Source organism: Chiloscyllium plagiosum, chromosome 5, assembly GCF_004010195.1.
Source record: "Chiloscyllium plagiosum isolate BGI_BamShark_2017 chromosome 5, ASM401019v2, whole genome shotgun sequence".
NCBI classification, from domain to species: Eukaryota; Metazoa; Chordata; class Chondrichthyes; order Orectolobiformes; family Hemiscylliidae; genus Chiloscyllium; species Chiloscyllium plagiosum.
This window is the reverse complement of record NC_057714.1, coordinates 12,575,645-12,594,961: the sequence shown is the minus strand read 5'-3', so window position 1 is coordinate 12,594,961 and position 19,317 is coordinate 12,575,645. Positions and strand designations below refer to the sequence as shown.

The 19,317-nt window shown below is 40.4% G+C and overlaps 1 protein-coding gene across 1 annotated transcript in view; it reads left to right on the top strand.

Moving 5' to 3' along the window:
- srd5a1 (steroid-5-alpha-reductase, alpha polypeptide 1 (3-oxo-5 alpha-steroid delta 4-dehydrogenase alpha 1)) overlaps positions 1 to 19,317 on the top strand; it is a 31,550-nt gene that overhangs the window by 3,320 nt on the left and 8,913 nt on the right. The window contains exon 2 of the mRNA XM_043689629.1: positions 12,369 to 12,535. Within this exon, the coding sequence (XP_043545564.1) occupies positions 12,369 to 12,535 (167 nt within the window). The remainder of the gene's footprint in view (positions 1 to 12,368; positions 12,536 to 19,317) is intronic.

Genomic DNA, 19,317 nt, shown 5'->3' with positions numbered 1-19,317 from the left:
TGGCTAGTCCTTTGGGTTGTGGCTTGTCCTCATTCCGTTGTCTTTCCCTTAGGCATCTGTTGATGAAATTGCTCGGGTATCCGTTTTTGGCAAATACTTTGTAGAGGTGTTCTTCTTCCTCTTTTTGCAGTTCTGGTGTGCTGCAGTGTGTTGTGGCCCTTTTGAACAGTGTCTTGATGCAACTTATTTTGTGTGTGTTGGGGTGGTTGCTTTTGTAGTTCAGGACTTGGTCTGTATGTGTGGCTTTCCTGTATACCTTTGTGGTGAATTCTCTGTTCGGTGTTCTCTGTACCATCATGTCTAGGAATGGGAGTTGGTTGTCCTTTTCTCGCTCTCTAGTGAATCGGATTCCTGTGAGTGTGGCGTTGATGATAAACCTGCCATCTTTTTTTCCTGCTATCAAATTCTCATGAAGGACATTAGGTCTCTTTGCAAACATTTCAGACCTTTTTTGATGTAGCAGACCTAGGGTTCTGTGCCATTCAGTAGGTAATGGTTTGGTATAGTTTGTTTTTTAATCTTCAGCTTAATGTCATGCTGCTTCTAAACATGATCGTGGAGTGGGATGTAGGTGGTCTGTTTTCTGGATGTGTGCACTAGTATTTTCATCAACAGTAATATTCCTACAATACATGCTGCCAAGGTATGAGGTGCTTTCTACAACTGACACTGGTGTCCTCTGATTTGTCTGGTGCTTTACAGCTTGTGCCTGGTACAGTTAGCAATAGGTTGGCTTCAGAGATGTTGTTTTGCAGCAGAAAACTTTAGCAACCCTCAGGAATTCATTTGCTATTATGTGAACATCTTCCTTTGCATGGTGGTAGGCCACAGCCATCCGTATACAGAGGTTGTCTGACTGCTGCCTCTGTAACTAGTGCCAAAAGTTGCCTTGCTGCTATCTTCACACGAATAGTAGATCACTGTTAATTTTGTCATGAGTGTCACGACATTGCTAAATTCTCACTGTACTACAAGTTATTCTTGCTGTGCATATTTAGTCTATCACTTCACATTGTATAGACTTTTCCCAATGATATGGTTTATCTTCCTGCAACACTACTCAAACTTGGAGACCCAAGTGAACATTTGGAATTGGTGTCTCAATCCTGCAGGTAATAAATTGTTAGACTTTAAATTTATTTCTCTTTCCCCCTCTCTCGTTATTTCTTTTTCTGATTTGTCGCTAATTTACACTATTTCCTTATGCATTTGAACTTCAGTGGTTAAGAAAATGGAACAATGGGGGTCACTAGCACAAGGAATTAAAGTAAGTGTCTTTAGCAACTAATGACACCATTCTGTATTTTACTAGCAGATATTTGTCCCACTCCATTGTTCCCTTTGTCAAAACTATTTGGAAATTACTGTCATCACTTTGTCCCACTGCAGCAAATATTACAGTTAATTAATAGCAAAAAATGGAATTTCGGCGTTCACCCAAAAGAAAAGCTAACATGGAAGTTGCAGGTTCAACCTGAAATGGTGCCTGTCACACTTCGCCAATTTCCTTATTGAAATTATCACTGAATCTGGAATCGCTTAAAAACAGTGGAAAAATTTGCAGCACTGAAGGCGGTCACTCAGCCCTTGTGAATGTGTCATCTGATAGACCTAGACTTAGCTGAAAATGTGTTGCTGGAAAAGCGCAGCAGGTCAGGCAGCATCAAAGAAACAGGAGAATCGACGCTTCGGGCATAAGCCCTTCTTCAGGAAGGGCTTATGCCCGAAACGTCGATTCTCCTGTTCCTTGGATGCTGCCTGACCTGCTGCGCTTTTCCAGCAACACATTTTCAGCTCTGATCTCCAGCATCTGCAGCCCTCACTTTCTCCTCGTAGACCTAGACTTAGTCATACATCATGGAAACGGGTCCTTTGGCCCAACCTGCCCTTGCCACCAGGTTTCCTGACTGAATTAGTCACCTTTCCCTGTATTTGGCATATCTTCCTCTTTAAACGGTTCCTATGCATGTAACTGTCCAATGTCTTTTTAAATGTTATAATTGCACCCACTTCCTCTGGCAGCTCGTTCCATATGCACTGATCAGATCCCTTTTAAATCTTTTTCCCCCCTCTCTTAAATGTATGCCCTCTAGTTTTGGACTCTCCTACACTGGAGAGAAGACCTTGGCTGTTCACTTTATCCACGCCCCTAATGATTTTATCAATATCTATAAGGTCACCCCTCAGCCTCCACCCAGGGGGAAACAAATCTCAGCCTGTGCAGCCTCTCCTTGTACTTCCAAACCTTCCAGTGTTAGTCACATCTTTGTCAATCTTTTTTACACTCTCTCTTTCCAGTTTAATAACCCCTATAGCAGGGTGACCAGAATTATTTGCAGTACTCCAAATGTGGCCTTACCACTGTCTTGTACAGCTATAACCTGATGTCCCAACTCTTTTACTCAATGCTCTGACTGATGAAGGCAAGCATGACACCACTTTAAAGGAACAACGTACATGCACCCCTTTTATATTCTAGCTCTAGATCCTTAGTATTAAATCTAATGAGCGTTTCTGACTCCAGCACCCATTTAAGTGTGAGTTCCAGACTTTCTGCATTTTCTCAGTGGGGAAAGAAAATCACTTGTTAACCCTTCTACCGATTGCTTTAAATATATTCTCCCTGATTATTGACCTCTGCTTACAGATAGAAATCCTCCTCTCATTCCCTCAAACTGATATTTCGCTAATATAAGATTTTTATTCATTTTGTCTCATAACACTTTTTTTAAAGAAAAAAAAAATTGCAATTTTCTCTTTCCTAACCGACATTTTCCAACAAGCTTTTTGGGGGCCTATGATGAATGGCTGAAGTTATCCTTAAATGTGAACTTAGAAGCATAAAAAAAACTATGCACGTTTTAAAGGGAGTTTTTACATTGTAAAAGCTTTTTTGTTAAAGGCACATAGTTTTTCTTTAAAATGTTATGCTTTCATTTTTGCGTCCTAAACATGGTCAGCTCTGGAGAAGATTCTTTTTCTGCCTAGGAATTTATCGAAGAGGAGTTGTTTTTAACTCAACTGAATTAATCAGCTAAGTGGTTGATTTTTATAAAGTTGATGTTGGGGGGTGGTGGATGTTTGCAGCTGAAAAAATGGGAAGATTTCAAAAGCTAGGTAAGAGTCCAGAGACAATATGTTCCTGTGAGGGTGAAGAGCAAGGCTGGTGGTGTAGGGAATCTTGAATGACTAGGAAAATCGTGGTTTTGATCAAGAAAAAGAAGGAAGCATATGTCGGGGAGAGACCGCAGGAATCGAGTGAATTCCCAGAAGAATATAAAGTCAGTCAGTTGGAGTTTACTTCAGAGGGAAATCACGAGGGCAAGATGAGGACATGAGATAGTTTTGGGTTTAAGGAGAATCCAAAGGGGTTCCACAAATACATTAAGGACAAAAGTGTATCTAGGGAAAGAATAGAACCCCTCCAGGATTAGCAAGGCTGCCTATGTATGGAACCAAAGGAGATAGGAGCGATACTAAATGAGTATTTTGCATCAGTGGCTACTGTGGAAAAGGATATGGAAGATAGAGAACGTGCAGAATTAAATAGTGACATCTTGAAAAATGTCCATATTACAGAGAAAGTGCTGGATGTTTTAAAAATTCATAAAGGTCGTTAAATCCCCACGACATGATCAGGTGTACCCTAGAACTCTGTGGGAAGCGAGGGAAGTGATTGCTGTGCCCCTTGCTGAGATATTTGTATCATTGATAGTCACAGGTGAGGTTCTGGAAGACTGGAGGTTGGCTAACGTGGTGCCACTGTTTAAGAAAGGTGGTAAGGACAAGCCAGGGATCTATAGACCAGTGAGCCTGATGTTGATGGTGGGCATGTTGGAGGGAATCCTGAGGGACAGGATGTACATGTATTTGGAAAGGCAAGGACTGATTAGGAATAGTTAACATGGCTTTGTGCGTGGGAAATCATGTCTCACAAACTTGACTGAGTTTTTATTTGAAGAAGTAACAGAACGGTGGACGTGATCTCTATGGACTTCAGTAAGGCATTCGATAAGGTTCCCCATGGGATACTGATTAGCAAGGTTAGATCTCATGGCATACAGCGAGAACTAGCCATTTGGATACAGAACTGGCTCAAAGGTGAAGACAGGGTGGTGATGGAAGGTTGCCTTTCAGACTGTAGGCCTGTGACAAGCAGCTGCCACAGGATTGGTGCTGGGTCCACTGCTTTTCTATTTATATAAATAATTTGGATGTGAACATGGGAGGTCTGTATAATAAGTTTGCAGATGACTCCAAATTTATAGATATAGTGGTCAGTAGGAGGAGTATTCCTCCGATTACAATGGGATCTTGACCAGATAGGCCAATGGGCTGAGGAGTGGCAGATGGAGTTTAATTCAGATAAATGCAAGGTGCTGCTTTTTGGAAAAGCAAATCTTAGCAGGACTTGTACACTAATGGTAAGGTCCTGGGGAGTGTTGCTGAACAAAGAGACCTTGGCGTGCAGGTTCATCATTCATTCAAAGTAGAGTCACAGGTGGACAGGATAGTGAAGGCATTCAGTATGCTTATATTTATTGATCAGAGTTTTGAATCTGAGTTGGGAGAACATGTTACAGCTGTAGAGGACATTGGTTAGGCCACTTTTGGAACACTGCATGAAATTCTGGTTCCCTGCTGTAGGAAGAATGTGTATTTATGTAACTTGAAAGGGTGCAGAAAAGACTTACAAGGATGTTGCCAGGGTTGGAGGATTTGAGCTATAGGGAGAAACTGAACAGTCTGGCGCTCTTTTCCCTGAAGTATTGGAGGCTGAGGGGTGACCTTATAGAGGTTTATAAAATCATGAGGGGCATGGATAGCGCAAATAACAGATCCTTTTTGCAGGTGGGGCAGTCCAAACCTATACAGAATAAGTTTTAAGGTGAGAGGGGAAAGATTTAAAAGGGGCAACTTGTTCACACAGAGGGTGGTGTGTGTATGGAATGAGCTGTCAGAGGAAGTAGTGGAGGCTGGTACAATTACAACATTTTAAAAGGCATCTGGATGGGTATATGAAGAGAAAGGGTTTAGAGGGATATGGACAAAATGCTAACAAATGGGACTAGATTAATTTAGAATATTTGGTTTGTATGGATGAGTTGGACAAAAGGGCCAGTTTCCATGCTGGACAGCTCTATGACTCTGTTTTGTACATCTTAATTTTTTTTTGCATTTTAACATACATTTTGCTTTAGATTATGTATGAGGTGTCATTGAAAGTTCCTTTTCTTTTTTAGGCTTAATGTTATTTAGGGCACATAAGAGGGACAGAGTAAGATGGCTCTGATTTAGAGAAGTGACAACACAGCAGGGTCTGTTGGATAGACAGGTGACTGTCAGGAAAGGTTAGCAGAGAGTTCAAAAGTCTCTGGTGGCTATTAGTCTACCAAATAGGTATTCAGCTTTGATAATGTTCAAGGGGATAGTCTCTCTGTGGCAGTCAGTTATTGGGCACAGGGAAAGATTCTTACGCTAAGCAGCGTTTGACAAAATTTAATAGAACTATGCCCCTGACAGGAGTGATAGTCAGGAGATTGTGGCAGTGAAAGTAAATTTAGGATGGTAAGTTTCTTTCCAGGTGCTAGGATTAAGGACCTTTCTAAGAGTTTCAAGCATTGAGAAGGTGGGAAGTAATGTACACATTGGTAAGAATGACATTTTTGGGTAAAAGATTAAAGCTTCACACAACAAATTTTAAGAGGTTAGATATATTTTTTAAAAACACTTTTTTTAAAAGTAGTAATCTATGGTTTACTCCCAATGCCAAACTTGAATGAGGGAAGGAACAAAAGGATAAAGGAGAGAAATCAATTGCAGAAGAGATAGTGTATTGTCCAGGGATTCAGATTTTAGACAATTGGAATCTCTTTTGGGACAGAACAGGATGGGCTTGACCTGAGCTGGAAAGGGACCAAAATCTTAGCAGGAATGTTTGCTAATTCTATCAAGAGAGACTTGATACTTGTTGGTGGAGCAGGCGGGAAGGTGGAGGTATTCTAAGTAGCAAGATTGATGGGGAAGGTTCTGAATGTGAACAGAGCAAGTCAGAATATGTAGTAATTCTGAAGAACTGAATTGCACTAATTTTGATGCAAGTGGTTTTTCCAGAAAGGCTAATTAACTCTGTACGTTTAAAACATGGGATTGGGATGTCATAGCTATTACAGAAACTTAACTGAGAAATGGACAGAACTGGCAGCTTAGGGATCGGGGAGTCTAGAACTAGAGGGCATAGGTTTAGGTTGAGAGTAGAAAGATATGAGAGTTAAGGGGCAACTTTTTCACACAGAGGGTGGTACGTGTATGGAATGAGTTGCCAGAGGAAGTGGTGGAGGCTGGTACAATTGCAATATTTAAAAGGCACCTGGATGGGTATATGAATAGGAAAGATTAGGAGGGATATGGGCCAGTAACTGGCAGGTGGGCCTAGATTAGGGTGGGATATCTGGTCGGCATGGACTGAAGGGTCTGTTTCCATGCTGTACATCTCTATGACTCTATTAGATGCTATAGGAAGGGTCAGAAAGGATGTAAGTAAGGAGAGGGAGTAGCATTTTTGATTAAATAATACATTACTGCTGTAAGTAGAGGAGATATTTCTGAAAATGAATAGAAGTAAGAAAGGCAAGATCACTTTGATGGGATTGTACTATATGCCCACTCCACCTCCAACCTCCCCCCACCCCCCCCTCCAAAAAATTGTCAAAGAGAAATTGAGAAACATGTAAGGAGATATAAGATAATAGTGGGGGGTTTTAATTTTCCAAATATTGACTGACTGAGGCTATCATAGTATTAAAGATTTGGATGGAGAAGAATTTGTCAAATGTGTTCAAGAAAATTTTTATCACTATGTGGATGCTCCTACTTGAGAAGGAACAAAACTTGACCTTCTTTTGGGCAATTAGGCAGGGCATGTGACTGAAGTAAAAGTGGGGGAACACTTTGGGTCTCGTAATCATAATTCTATTAGTTTTAAAATCCTTATGGAAAAGGAAAGCCTTTCATCAAAGTTTAAAGTTTTTAATTGGAGTAAGGTAAATTTTCCTTGGAAGAGAAAAGAACTTAGAAAAGTTGATTGGAGTAGACTGTTTGCAGGTAACTGGATGTGTGACAAGAGTACAGAGTATTTTGTTCCTGTTAAAATGAAGGGTAGCATGGTAAGATTAAGAAACAAATGAATAAAGATAGAGATCCTAGCCAAGAATAAAAGGGCATCTTATTTTAGATATCGACAACTTGGCTCAGTTGAATCTTTTTTAATCAATATAAAGAGTGTAGGAGCATTCCTAACGAAATCAGGAAGGCAAAGGTGGGATTTGATATAGCATTGGCAGATAAGGCTAAGGATAATCCAAAGAGATTCTACAAATGCATTCAGAGCTATAGCATAAGTAGAGAGAGGGTAGGACCCCTTGAAGATCAGAGGTCATCTTTGTGTTGAACCCCAGTAGATGAGAGAGAGAGAGATCACATGAATGTTTCAGGTCAGTTTTACTGTGGAGGAAGAAATGGAGGCTAGAGAAAGCCGAGAAATGAATTCATGTTTTAACAACATTTCACATTACAGAAGAGGAAGTTTTAGGACATCTTGGAGAATGTACAAGTGGATAGATCTGAGTCATGCTCTGATGTATCCCAGCATGTTGTGGGAAGGAAGGAAGTTGTGACACCCCTCGCAGAGGTTCTTGCATCATCTATAACTATGGGTAAGGTGCCTAATGACTGGAGGGTGGCTGATGTTGTACTTTTGCTTTTCAAAGGTTGTATGGAGAAACCCAGGGAACTATCGACCTGTGAGTCTGACTTCAGTTGTGGGTAAATTGTTGGAATTATAAAAGATTGGATTAATGGACATTTGAAAAAGCAAAAATTGATTAAGGATAGTCAGCATGATTTTGTGAGGAAAATAATGTGTCTCAACCTTGATTTGAGTTTTTTGAGGAGGCTACCAAAAAGGTTGAGGGAAGAGCAGTGGATACTGTTTACTTGAACTTTAGTAAAGCCTTCAAGGTTCCACACGGTAGACAAACTAATAAAGTTAGGTCACATGGGATTCAGAGTGAGCTTGCTGATTGAATATATGATTGGCTTAGCAGCAGTAGACAGAATAATGGTGAAGGGTTTTTTTGTTTGGACTGGAGGCCTGTCACCAGCAATGTTCCACAGGGATCAGTCCTGGGTCCACTTGTCATTTTATGTAAATGATTTGAGATGAGTATATAAAAGGTATGGTTAGTAAGTTTGCAGACCACACCAAAATTGGTGGCATTGTAGACAAAAAAAAGGTTTTCAAATATTACAAAGGGATCTTGATGAAACAGGTCATTGGAGTGAAAAATGGCAGATGGAGTTCAATCTGAATAAATGTGAGATATTGCATTTTGGTACAACAAAAGGGTAGGGCTTATACAATTAATAGTAGGACCTTGGGTGGTGTTTTTAGAGCAGAGGGACCTTGGATTCAGGTATATAATTCTTTTGAAGTTTGTGTTGTAGATGGACAAGGTGGTTTAAAAAGATTACAGATAATCTGAAAGTGGTCACATGATTGATTGCAGAAACAGACAAGACTAATCGGGTGGACAGAAAGTGATGGAAGGAATTAAATCCACAAAAGAGCGTTGGACTACATTTTGGAGAGGATAAACGAGCAAAGGAATTACAAATTTAAAATCTAAATTCCTGAGAAGTGAAGAGGAAGAGAGAACGTTAAAATCCATGGCCGTAGATCCCTGATGGTAGTAGGGGAGGCACTTAAAGTGTTAAAGTTTACAGATTTTTTCCCCATATTAATTGTAGTCCAGAGTATAAGAGCATGGAGATTTTACAAATATTGTACAGAATACTCGTTAGATCACAGCTAGATTATGTGTACAGTTTTGCTCACAGTATTATAGGCAGGACATGATCAATTGAGAGGTAGAGAAATCCTAAAGGACATTATTAGAATTCTCCTCCTTGGCAACGACAAAAGATTAAGTTAGGATTGTTTTCTTCGCCACAAGATGAGACTTGGGGACCGTTTAACTGAGATCATGGTCTTATAGTATGGAAACAGACTCTTTGATCCAAAACAAGCCATACCAGACCTAATCCCAAACTAGTCTCACCTGCCCACACCTGGCCCATATCCCTCCAAACCTTTCCCAATCACGTACTTATCCAAAATGTCTTTTAAACGTTCTAATTTTAAGCACACCCACCACTTCCTCAGGAATTCCATTCCACGTGGAAACTGCCCTCTGTGTTTAAAAACATTTGCTCCTCATATCTTTTTTAAAATCTCTCTCCTCTCTCTTAATACATACCACCTAGCCTTGAAATCCCCCATCATAGGGCTAATGGTAGTTCTCTTTCCCTGTCTAAATTCCACATTTTATAGACTTATATAATGTCGTCTCTCAACCTCCTACATGCCAGCGAAAAAGTCCCCATCTTTTTTTTTTGAAAAAAAAGCCTCAAAACCTCCATACCCTGCAACATCATGATAAATCTTTTCTGAACCTTCTCCATTTTAATGCCTTTCCAATAACTGAGCGACCAGAACTGGACACAGTATTCCAGAAGAATCTTCACCAGTGTCATTTACAAACCTCAACATGACTTCAAACTCCTATACTCTCAGGACTGAGCTATGAAGGCAAGTGTGCCAGATGCCATTACAGATTATGGCATCTGTAATGTTAGATAGTTCCCTAGATTTAAGTCTGAATCATTCCTATATATAAAATATGTAGAACAGTAAGAGGTCTAGTAGTGAGTCCTGTGGAGGCCCATCAGAAACCGCATTCAATCAGAAAGAACATGCGTCAAATATTACCCTTTAATTTTTGTTTTGCCTCAACATCAATTTTTGATCCAACAGACCACTCCCTGTTGGATTGTATGAGTTTTCATTGTGAGATTAAAAGATCTGAAATTTGTGAAGCGCAATCATATAGAATAATGCAACTGACAACATCATATTAAATTTTAATCACTTTAAATGGCATAATTAAGTTCTTCATCAAATTGTGTATTATGGTTTATTGACCAGCCTTTGATCAGAGGAAGAAATGGGAAAATAAGTCTCCTCTGTTTCTCTCCATAGATGTTGCCTGACCCCCTCCGTATTTATGGCATTTTCCATTCTTTAATGTTGACAGCATGTGCTGTTTTTAAAATTGAAGAGCATGTGACTTTTTTCAAAATCATGAACCAAAGGTTTTTTCCCCTGTAAAACTAGGATGAACTCTTCCTGCATGTTCTCTGTTGCAATCTCAGCATCACTGTGAAGCACGTCTGCTCATAGCATTAAAATAAAATTGGCTTGACACAGACTAAGGATAACATTCAACTTACACTTTTAGGGCAGCAATTAATTGCACTTTCTTGTGTACTATCCAATTTTTTTTGAACTGTGAAAATTGCTCTCATTCAATAAATGACATATACAGTCAGGAAAGGGAAGTCTTAACTTCCACAGTGGAGTATTGATCAAAATATTTAGTTTCAGGGCATCATTTTGATTTAAAAACATCAATAAAAAGTATTTCATAGAAAAACTTATGATGGCTCTAGGATAGAGTTCCATAACGTACCAGTTGAGTTACATTGGCTGTATAGAATCTTTGTGCACAAAGCCTTAACACACTTGAGGTTAGCCTCCAATTAATCATCACTTTAGGGCAGCCAGGAGGACCAATGTTAAAGATTGCACATTTGCAATGTGCAAAATGGATACATAGATGGTCTGTAGTATTGCTCTGAGTACTTTGTAACAACAAGATTCAATCTTCAGCTACCATCAAGAAAGATATAAGCAGCAAGTGCTCACTGTTGCATTTTTGGCCAGTTGTAAATGTACCACCATTCCCACTAACTTCCTTATAGGTAGCAGCAGTTACAATGTTGCAAAATAAAAAGCCACTAAAACAAGTTTGTGAGACTGTTACAGGATTATACAATTCACTGATCTGTTGGTGGATATTGAAAACTAAACTGCTGCAACAGAAGGATTGTTTTTGATTTAAGTAATGTTTTGTAATTTTAAGAATTGTTGAAGGAGAGTATTGTGACAATAATTGGTGGGCATTGGCTATACAAAAGTTGTGCTTTTCTAACTTGAGAAAAGTAGGAAATATGGATGAAGTTGCCTTGATTGCAGCCTGCAGACAAGCACTAAATGTTATGGGGACATGGGGTGGGTGTGGGATTGGGAGGGTGGTGGTGGAGGTAGCATCCATTATGCAACTGAACACCAGTTCAGCTGGAAGTGTTGAAGATCAAGTTTTAACTGGATCTGAGATTCAAAATGGCAGGTCAATAACCAACTCAATGTAACCTTACTAAGTGGCATCACAACCTGCCTACACTACTTGTTTCTGACACGTGCAAGCTACATTTGAATGGACACACTTCCAAGCACAGTGGTCTGTACACAGCACACTGGAAGAACCCATCAGGTAACTGGCTGAAAGATTTGTTCAATTCACTCTATTCTTGAATATTTTTGTGAATGTATTTGAGGTGTAGCACACATGTAGTTTCTTAATGGGGGCAATTGTTTTTTTTTGTTTAACACCCTCATGGGGTGAGGCATATTTGGCTGGGCCAGCATTTATTGCCCAGAGGGCAATTCAGAGTCAACCTTGTTGCTGAGAGTCTGGAGTCACATGTAGGCCAGACCAGGTAAGGATGGCAGTTTCCTTCCCTAAAGTGACATTAGTGAACCAGCTGAGATGTTAGGACAATCGACAATGGATTCTGGTCATCATTAAACTTTTTTAAAAAATTCCGTTTCATTGAATTCAAATTCCACTATCTGCCATGGCACGAATTGAATATCCAGATCCCCAGGACATCATCTGGGTCTTTGAATTAACAGTCTAGCAATAATGCCACTCGGCCATCACCTCCCTTGCCCATGCATAAAAATATACCCTTGATCAGAAATTGTACTACTAGCATTAAGCGCAACAAGAACATTCCTGTGTCTCCTACCCTTTCTGCAGGGAGTGACTAATTAGCCCATTCAAATTGTAAACCAAATTGCTTGAAAGCACTTGGTGAAAGTGTTTGACCAGTGGGTTAGGAAAGGGTGCTTTTGAACATTTACAAACGACTGAAGAAAAATTTAAACTTCCTTCCAATAATTGTTATATCTTTCAAAAATCGATTAATTAATTTTGATTTTAAAAAAGTGTGAAGGAAGCAGTGAAATATTGACAATTAAAATGAAAAGCAATAAATACTCTAGTACATGTGAAAGCTTGAAAATGTTTGTGGTAGACCAGTTACCAAACTTCATGTTACTTTTTTATTTTCATTCTTCAAAAAAAAATTATTAATCGTCATAAATAATTCTCTGTTCCTTACAGGTCATTGATATTCCCTTTCTTAATTAAAGGAGGAAAGGCAACACCCTTCATTCCTTTCGCGTCAGCTTTCATATATTGTGCGTTTAATGGATATCTGCAGGCTAGGTTCCTAAGCAAGTATGCCGTCTACCCCTCAAACTGGATAACTGATCCGCGCTTTCTCACAGGTAATGTTAATTTAATGTGAAAGTTTGTAAACAGTCACTTGGTTGTCCAAAACCTGAAATATTGCTGAAAAAGTAATGTTGGCGAAGATGTTTATCATGTGTCTGATCTCAGGAGCACAAGAATCTCCAATTTCAAGTTATCACAACAACTTATACTACAAAAGAAAAGGGTGCTGATTGTTCTACAAGTTCACTGTGATTGACCAAGGCATTAACATGGTGAAAGCAATAATAAACTATAGATTCCCCAAGCTTCCCAGCAATTCAGAAAGGTGCAAAATGTTAGCATATTTCTTTTGTGTACAGAATATAGGTCCCTGCGTATGACTGTGCTACTTCTGGCAAGTATGGATGATTCATGTTATAAGCTGAACCAGTTATCATGAATGGGTTGCTTGGATAGATGTCAGCATGCTTTGGATTGTTCAGCAAGTTCTGTCCAACTGTGAGACCAGTGAGGTTTGTGAGCATCGTCAAGGAGTGATCAGTGAAGCATTGTGGGATGACTTTTTTTTTTAAAACAGGATTTAGGCTTTTAAATTTCCAAATTTTCCTTGGTAACCATTAAGGTAATTAAGTCAGACATCTAAAGTGTCTGACTCTCCCTTGGAGATCAGGATCGTGCAATTGAATCATAGAATCCCGACAGCAGAGATAGAGGTCATTCCATTGAGTCTGCACTAACTCTCCAAAGAGCATTCTACCCAAACCCATCCTTCCACCCTCTTCCTGTAGCCCCACCACTACCATGGCGAATCCACCCAGCCTGTAAATCCTTGGTCACTATGGTGCAATTTAGCATGGCCAGCCCACCTAACCTGCCAATCTTTGGACTGTTGGAGGAAACCAGACCATCCAGTGGAAACCCATACAGACATGGGTATAACAATGAAACTTCACGCGATGTTGCCCGAGGGTAGAATCAAACCTGTGTCCCTGGAATTGAGACAGCAGTGCTAAACACTGAGCCACCATGCAGCCTATTGGAAGCTTGTTTCCAAGGCAATTCCAGTCAAATTCATTCTGTTGTCTCGTGTGGTTCCAAAGTGCAGCTCCAGTCTACTACAGTAATGCCCATCAGAAGTTCTGAGTCATACTGTTTGATTCTAAAAGCCAGTCACTGGAATGTGTAATCTGACGGAGGTTATGATGTGGTATGCTTGCCTTTATTAGTCAGTGCATTGAGTGGAGAAGTTGGGAGGTCATATTGTAGCTATAGAGGACATTGGTTAGGCAATTTTTGAAATACTGCATTCAATTTGGTCTCCCTGCTTTAGGAAGGATGTTGTGAAAGGGTTCAGAAAAGATTTACAAGGATGTTGCTATAAGCAGGCAGGGAAAGAGTTAAGTTGAGGTTTGTGAAACAAGAGGTTCAGCTGAGCATAACTCAGATCAGATAAGAACTTGCAGTTAACAATGGGGTGCTGAAGGCAAGGGTAATGAGTTAACAAGGTGGAAAAGCAGTCATTATGTAGAGCCATTTAACAACATTGGAAGCATTCAGTATACGAGGTCAGCTAACAAGGGGGGAAAGTATCTATTGTATGAATCCAGTTAACAATCATTGATTGTAACGGTCACACAATTAATATGTATGCTGCCTTATTTGAATGCTCCTCCCTATAAAATGGTTATATAGTTCATTGAGAAACTCTTCCTTCAGAGAAGAGCATTAACTGTGTGTCTGTGCACATGGGCAATTGTTCTCTCTCCCTCCAGAGCCTGGAATAACGATGGAGGTAAAATTATATTGTGTCTCAGAGCATTCTGCTTTGAAGGGGGGGGTGGAGGTGGTGCAGGGGCAGGTGGGGTTGGAAAATGGGATGACCGCTAGGGCTGGAGGCTTTGAGCTATAGGGAGAGGCTGACTAGGCTGGGGCTATTTCCCTGGAGCGTTAGAGGCTGAGGGATGACCTTTAAGGAGGTTTATAAAATCATGAGGGGCTTGGATAGGGTGAATAGCCAAGGTTTGTTTTCCATTTGGGTGGGAGAGTCCAAAACTCAAGGGCATAGGTTTAAGGAGAGAAGGGAAAGATTTAAAAGGGACCTAAGGGGCAGTTGTTTCATGCTTAGGGGGATTTGTATGTGGAACGAGCTGCCAGAGGAAGTGGTGGAAACTGGTACAATTACAACATTTTAAAAAGCATCTGGATGGGTATATGAATAGGAAGGGTTAAGAGGAATATGGGCCGGGTGTTGGCAAATGGGATTAGATTAATTTAGGATATCTGTCAGCATGGATGAGTTGGCCTCAAGGGTCTGTTCTATGTTGTACAGCGCATGACTCTGTCTTCTCCAACTGTCAGGGACCGTAAAACCTCACTGATTTATAGCTTCTTACCTCTTGCATTTCTAAATGCAGCATCTGTAAAGGCCCATCTCCACTTTGCTCCCTCTCCCTCATGCACTATACCCTTCTCTGTAATTGAGAAATAAACAGGGGAATGCTAGGTCAATGCAGCTCTTCACTGCTGGTGGTAGCATACCATAAGAAGTGTTATTTTAAAGCAGGAGCACCTTTCAGCATTCTGATTCCACACTGGAAATGTTTGCTCTGGTATTTTCAACACCAAGCATCTCCAAGTTCCATCTTTGCAATGTTTTGGGTTCTTATTTTTGAATGTTAAGGCTAAGCACCAGCTTGTATGTGATAGTCTCTAGTTGTTTCTCCAGGGCCCACTTGGTGTTAGATGGATGAGGATAGCCACCTTCTGGTCTAACTAGAAGAGTTCATTTTATAAACTGGGCGGAGCAGACAAACTGCAAAAGGAAAAGTGTGTTTGACAAATTATTTAGGAACTTTCAGGATGGAATGAGTTGACGAGATAAACCGGCACCAGGATATGAAGTTTGTTTGATTTTCGTTCTATAAGATGCCACATAAAAGTGTTAGTGCATGAAATAAGGGCTTGTAGAGTTGTGTATATATCAGTTTGGATGTAGGATTGATTAATTGTAACTAAGAGTTACTCCCTTTTTGTTATCAGACTTGTGAATGGTTCCATCCTGTATTAGAGTTGATCTTTCTCTGCGCCTTTGTACTTATGGTAAAGTATGATTTATGTGGTTAGCATGCAAAACAATACTTTTCACTGTATCCTGGTACACATTACAATAATAAATAAGCAAAGAGTGAATAAACAGGGTGCTTTCAAGTTGGCAGTTTTGGGGCTTCAGTTATATACAATGTTTATTGATGATATAAAGTAGGTGGGCATTTAAGCTGTCAGGAACTGAGCTTGCAAAGAGAAAAAAACAGGCTAAGTAAACAGTGAACAAGATGGCCAATGGAGTGGTACCCAATCCCCCAAAATTGGATTAGCTGCACCATTCAATACAATCGTGGGTAATCTTGTGCTTCAACTCCACCTGCCTGTGCAATCTCCTCATTCTTTGGAACTGCAAAGATAATAGACCTAACCTGCTCAGTCACCCCTTATTGGCCAATTCTCTCATCCCAGGCACTTTTGAACATCAACTCTATCACCTTCAATGGAAGTATGTCCATTCTTAAATATGGAGACCAAAGCTATGTGCAATATTCTAGGTGTGATCTTACCAAAGCCTGAACAAATATAGCATAACCTTTTTTAAGTCTTCTACTGTCCATCTCTAACTCTATGATCCACTTATAGTAAAGGCCAACTTTCCTTTTGCATTCCTTATTGTTTGTTATACTTGCATGCTAACATTGTCTTCCTTGAACATGTAAAGCTGAATTGATTTGAATATTATTATTTATAAGTTCCACACCTTCTTTTAAAAAAATTTCTCACAGGCAAAGTAAATAAACTTACACTTTGCCGCATTGTACTCCACCTGGCGGCTTTTCCACTGTATTGAGCTGCCTAGATATTATTTATCCTAAGTCTCTTGATTCCTATCTGTTAAGCAATTCTCTATCCATGTGAATCTATCCCGACCAAAGTAAGTCATATGCATTACCCTTGTCATCAAAGTGTGGCGCTGGAAAAGCACTGCAGGTCAGGGTGGCAGCATCCGAGGAGCAGGAGAATCGACGTTTCGGACATAAGCCCTTTGTCAGGAATGTTCCAGATTGAAGAGCATATGGCCGAAATGTCGATTCTCCCCCTCAGGTGCTGCCTGAGCTGCTGTGCTCTTCCAGCGCCACACGTTTCGACTCTGATCTCTAGCATCTGCAGTACTCACTTTCTCCTCACATGCAGTATCCTGTGGATTAACCTTTTGTGTGATGATAACATCGAATGCCTTTTGGAAGTCCAAGTATGTGTGTTGATTGATTCTCTCTCTTTTATCAACCAAACTAGTTAGATTCTCAAATGAATAAATTATTCAACAGGAGTCTGTCTGTCTGGTCTGTCTAGTGTTCATTCTCTTTTAAACACCAAGGATGTAGGCCATGCCCACCTGGAGATTTGTTGGATTTTAGCCCAGTGTATTTTCTCCCTAAGATAGGGAATTTCAAGACTAGGAGGCACATTTAAGATGAGATTTTAAAAAAGATCTGGAGGCAATTTTTTTTTACACTGAGGGTAGTTCATGTGTGGAATGAACTTCCTGAGGAGGTGGGTTAAAAATTACTATGTTTAATAAACATTTGGATGGATATATGAATAGAAAAGCTTTGGAGGGATGTAGACCAGGAGCAGGCAGGTGGGACTAGTTTAGTTTGGGATTCTTTGGCATGGACTGGTTGGACTAAAGGGTCTGTTTCCATGCTCCATGACTCTATGCTAATATTAATACTTTTAACTTCACTTTCATTGATCCTGAGGTTAGCCTCAATTCTAGTAATGTTATGAAGTGCAAGGTTAGTCACTTTAGAAGAATGTTACAAATCACACAACACCAGGTTATGGTCCAACAGGTTTAATTGGAAGCACTAACTTTCGGAGCGACGCTCCTTCATCAGGTGGTTGTGGAGCTCTGAAAGCTTGTGCTTCCAATTAAACCTGTCGGACTATAACCTGGTGTTGTGTGATTTTGTAACTTTGTACACCCCAGTCCAACACCGGCATCTTCAAATCATCACTACAATTAGAATGTAACTTTTAAAGATTATGGTCCAACAGGTTTAATTGGAAGCACTAACTTTCGGAGCGACGCTCCTTCATCAGGTGGTTGTGGAGCTCTGAAAGCTAGTGTGCTTCCAATTAAACCTGTCGGACTATAACCTGGCGTTGTGTGATTTTGTAACTTTGTACACCCCAGTCCAACACCGGCATCTTCAAATCATCACCACAATTAGAATGTAACTTTTAAAGAGGCATAAAACATTTTAAATGTTGATGTTCAGTGGAATTGGAATGTGTTTGCACTCAGAACATAGGAAGTTTGTGTTCAGGTGCATCAAACAATCAAGAAGGCAGAATACTGTGTGCAGATTTAGCCACGATTTTAGGAAGGATGCACATTGGGAATAGTACAGCAAGGCTTATAAAGCTGTCATTTGGAATGTAGGGATTGTCCTATGATTAAATATATTCTAAGAATAAGAGGAGATTGTATGTATGGAAACCTAGATTCTGAAGGAGCCTGGGATTATATTCTGGTTGTTTATCCCGTTGGGCAAACTCTGGTTCAGCCTTAAGCAAAAGGACAATAATTTAGGACTTTTTTTTTCACTCGGGGTTGTGAATCCTTCCTAATTCCAGCATATTGTTCTGTCATTGAACATGCTTCAGGCTGAAATAGAGGGATTTTGGTCTCAAGAAATTGGAGAGTATGGGGAGAAAAGGGAGAGTGGACTTGAGGTAGAAGATTTGCTATGAATACTCTAGTGATGCAGCTTTGAGAGATTGTATATGACTTTCTGATTTCATGGGATGTGGGCATCACTGGCTGGGCTAGCAATTTCTCATTTTCTAATTGCCCTGAGAAAGTAATCGTGAGTTGCCTTCCCAAACCACTGCAGTACATGGATTTAGGTATGTCCATAGTGCTGTGAGGATTTCCTGCATTTTGATCCAGCAACAATGAAGGAATGTGATATTGTTCAAACTTGGGATGGTGTGTGATTTGGAGGGGAACTTTCAGGTGGAGCTGTTTCCACGGACTACCTGTGTTTTTCTAGGAAATTCTAGTCCACCTCCAAGACAATTTAAAATTTCTACCTGTACCATTCCTAGATTTCCTGAAGTGACACTACCAATAGAACTTTGTTCAACTTCATAAATACTTGTAAATTATAGTTTACTTTGCTTCATACCTGGTACAATTCTTCTGCATTTTCTTTCGACTTTTCATTGTTGTAAAACAAACAAACTTTAAACACTGTGTGAGAAAGTGAGTACTGCCGATTGCTGGAGGTCAGTCAAAAAGTGTGGTGCTGGAAAAGCACAGCCAGTCAGGCAGCATCTGAGGAGCAGGAAAATTGACATTTTGGGCAAAAGCTTCATTCCTTTTGCACGAAACGTTGATTCTCCTGCTCCTTGGATGCTGCCTGACTGGCTGTGCTTTTCCAGCACCACACTAGTTGACTCAGAATCATAGAAACCCTACAGTGTGGAAACAGGCCCTTCAGCTCAGCAAGTTCACACCGCCTCCGAACGCCCCTGGTGCTCACCTTCCACCCTACAAACCTCCGCATAAACCAAATCATCCGCCGACATTTCCGCCACCTCCAAAAAGACCCCACCACCAGGGATATATTTCCCTCCCCACCCCTTTCCGCCTTCCGCAAAGACCGTTCCCTCCGTGACTACCTCGTCAGGTCCACGCCCCCCTACGACCCACCCTCCCATCCTGGCACTTACCCCTGCCACCGCAGGAACTGTAAAACCAGCGCCCACACCTCCTCCC